The sequence below is a fragment of the Thermobia domestica genome, chromosome 2, assembly GCF_964235325.1.
Source record: "Thermobia domestica chromosome 2, izTheDome1.hap1.1, whole genome shotgun sequence".
NCBI classification, from domain to species: domain Eukaryota; kingdom Metazoa; phylum Arthropoda; class Insecta; order Zygentoma; family Lepismatidae; genus Thermobia; species Thermobia domestica.
Window position 1 is genome coordinate 135,179,935 of NC_137455.1, and position 3,630 is coordinate 135,183,564.

The 3,630-nt window shown below is 39.9% G+C and overlaps 1 protein-coding gene across 1 annotated transcript; it reads left to right on the plus strand.

Moving 5' to 3' along the window:
- The first annotated feature begins 991 nt into the window (after nt 1–991).
- LOC145679187 (histone-lysine N-methyltransferase SETMAR-like) lies at nt 992–3,044 on the plus strand. The gene is made up of 2 exons (XM_081749775.1): nt 992–1,091; nt 2,140–3,044. Exons 1-2 carry the CDS (start codon nt 992–994, stop codon nt 3,042–3,044), a joined length of 1,005 nt encoding a protein of 334 aa, XP_081605901.1.
- Nucleotides 3,045–3,630: the final 586 nt, after the last annotated feature.

The following is a 3,630-nucleotide window of genomic DNA, read 5'->3' on the forward strand; positions in this document are numbered from 1 at the left end:
ATTTTGTTTTACTCTTTCTAATTTTTGTATTTATAATTCTTTTCCTATGAAATTTACCACAAATATACATTTCCCGATTATACACATAATATCAGCATTAAAAGTACCCTGCATTATCAGTTCAAATTATATACTTACAAGAAGTCAATTATAGATATGCGACAATCATTTTGGACATGAGTGCACGAGCGCGAGTCAAAAATTGTCTACACTTTTGTCATAACTTTTTTTACATTGTACACTTTGGCTTCTGTCCTCGCATATTTTATTGTTATATTGTTGTGGTAATGCTGTAAAAATGTGATCTTAATTCTTCCATTTTTCTTCCTTCTGTTGCAGATATATCATGGCTGCTCCATTAGAAGTTTGCACCAAAGAGGAACAACGAGCAGTGATCCGATTCCTCTGGTCGGAGGATGTCAAAGGGTCAGACATTCATCACAGACTATCATCGCAAAATGGGAGAAGTGCGCTATCACGTAAAATTGTGTTTTTGTGGCTCGCGAAGTTTAAAAGTGGTCGAACAAGTGTAACGCATGAAGAGGGAGCAAGACGGCCATCAACCTCCACTACAGATGACAACATTCAGCAAGCTTGAAAGATGGTTCTGGCGAATAGGCGAATCACTATCGATGAGGTAGCAGTTGCTTTGAACATCAGTCATAGCTCTGCTAATCAAATCATCCACGACGAGCTCGGTTTTCATAAAGTCTGTGCACGGTGGATACCAAGAAAGCTTACTGCAGAACACAAGATCACTCGTGTTAGGATCTGTCAACGCTTACTCACTCGCTTCAACAACGAAGGTGATGCATTTTTAAGCAGAATAGTCACAGGTGATGAAACATGGGTTCATCACTATGAGCCAGAATCAAAGCGCCAGACTATACAGTGGAAACACCCTGGATCTCCGACGAAGAAAAAATTCAAGACTGAGCCATCCGCAGGAAATGTTATGTTAACTGTGTTTTGGGACTCACAGGGGCTCATAATGGCAGAGTTCATGGAAATGGGAAAGACGATCAACGGTGCGAGTTATAGTGAAATGTTGGAAAAGAACCTGAAGCCGGCAATTCGCAACAAACGCGGAGGTTTGTTGTCGAAGAAAGTTTTGTTGTTGCATGACAATGCACGACCACACACGGCTCATCACACTATGGAAACCACCAACAAGCTGAAATTTGAGTTATTGAAACACCCTCCCTACAGCCCAGACGTAGTTTCATCTGACTTTCATTTGTTTGGGCCACTCAAGGATGGTTTGTGTGGTCGCCGATTTGTCTCAGATTTAGACGTGCAAAATGCGGTGCAAAAGTGGCTTCACGACCATCCGAAAACCTTTTATTTGGAAGGAATACGTAAGCCCGTTGACCGTTGGGCCAAGTGCATTGATAAGGAGGGAGATTACGTAGATAAATGATGTGCATAGTATAACCTTCATGTAAATAAACTGTAGAATGAAAAGTGTAGATAATTTTTGACTCGCCCTCGTATAACTTTGAGAGATTCCGAGATATGAACAACTTATTATAATAATTTTAGTGTAACCCATATCTCTATCGAGCCATTTTCTTCATCTTCTAAGTCAATATTAAAAAAGAACACTATTAATTATTTTAAATGAGAACTCCATAATATACCAAATGTCATGTCTCTAACTTTCGGAGATTGATTTGCACCTCTTCAGGATTCAATAGAAGGATAAAGATGGAGTAAATGTTATTCTTGGGACAACGAACCCACTTCGGTAAGGCATTACTTACTACTGTTGCTCTATGGTGATCAACATTGAAACCAAAATTAGAAGTAGAGTTTGTACTGGGAAGTCCTTAGCTTTGCCCCTTCCCCTTTCCGATATTTATAATGTTTGTTTTTATTTGAAATCTACATGTGTCTATATGTTTGTGACGAAATATTAAAATATTGGTACTAAGGAAAGTTTTTTTTTTTTTTTTTTTTTTTTTTTTTTTTTTTTTTTTTTTTAGGTGAGTGTTTGATATGGCAGGGCAGCCCAACAAGTTCAACAATGTTGAGAGTCGAGCGGTGATGAAGTTCCTCTTCCTCCAGGAGAAATCTGCAAAGACGATCCATGGTGAGACGCAACAAACATTGCGGGTCCATGCACCTTGTTATCCACAGTGAAGAACTGGGTTGTGAAATTTAAGACAGGCCATTTTGGCACTGAAGATGACCCTCGCCCTGGGAGACCATCCATAGTGATTGTGCCAGAAATCATTGAACAGGTTCATGAAATGATTCTCACAGACAGACGAATTTCTGTTAAAAGTATAGCAGCGGACCTAGGTATATCCCGTGAACGCGTTGGTGTCATTATTCGCGATCATTTGCACATGAACAAACTTTCTGCCAAATGGGTGCCGAAATGTTTGCAAGCCGATCAAAAGCGTGCAAGAGTGCTTGCTTCCAAAGAGGTTTTGAGCCGTTTTGAGCAGGAAGGGACTAATTTTGTGAAACGTTTGGTCGCGGAGGATGAAACATGGATCTATTTATATGATCCAGAGACAAAGGAACAATCAAAAGAGTGGCGTCACAGTGGTTCACCGAGGCCAAAAAAGTTTCGTGTGAAAAAATCAAGTTCAAAGGTTCTTGCCAGTGCTTTTTCGGATAAGGATGGGGTAATCTTTGTTGATTATCTAGAACAAGGTAACACCATAACCGGAGCTTACTATGCATCATTACTGGAAAGGCTTCACTCAGAGCTGAAGCAAAAACGCCGTGGAAAGTTGTCCCGAAAAGTTGTCCACCTTCAAGACAACGCATCTCCTCACAAGAGCAATGTTGCGATGCAAAAATTGGCTAGCTTAGGGTTTGAAAACTTGCACCACCCACCATATTCACCTGACCTGGCCCCACCACACTACCACCTATTCCCAAATTTAAAGAAACACTCGAAGGGGCAAAAATTCACCACCATTTCTGAAGCAATTACAGCAGTAAACTCATGGTTTGACACCCAACCAAAAGAGTTTTATTTAGAGGGCCTAAATAAATTGCAGGCCCGAAGCAAAAATGCATCGAATTGAAAGGAGAGTATGTTGAATAAATCCATCAAAAAAATTAATTTTGTCTTATTTTTCTTAGTAAAGCTAAGAACTTATCAGGACCCCCTCGTATTTCTACCATTTCCAGTTGCAATAGAGAAATGAAGTCAAAAGATGAAACCTATTCATACGGTACCAACTCGATATTAGAAAACCGATTCTCTCTATCAATTACTCTTTTGCATCATCGTAATTAGGTTTGAAACCGGAAATCAAAGATTCTCATTACTTTTGGTTGCCATACAGTGATAAAAGTCGAAATGAACATTTTACCTAGGAGCCTAATTGATTCCAAAGACTGTTTCCGATATCTCTTACAACTATAGAGATCAACATTTAAGCCAGAAATAGTAGTAAATTTCGACCCCTCCTGGCCTTAATGGAGAAACACAGAAGAAGATGGAAGATATTTATCACAGGAGATGGAACTGATACTTCGGACCTTGAATCTGTTGCGGAAAACCGCTTCTCAGTATATATTACGGTGGTTTTGGGTTTGGGTACAAAACCTCGCGGCGACAACCTCGCGGACCAAAACCTCGCCTGGCCAAAACCTCGTCACCTAAAA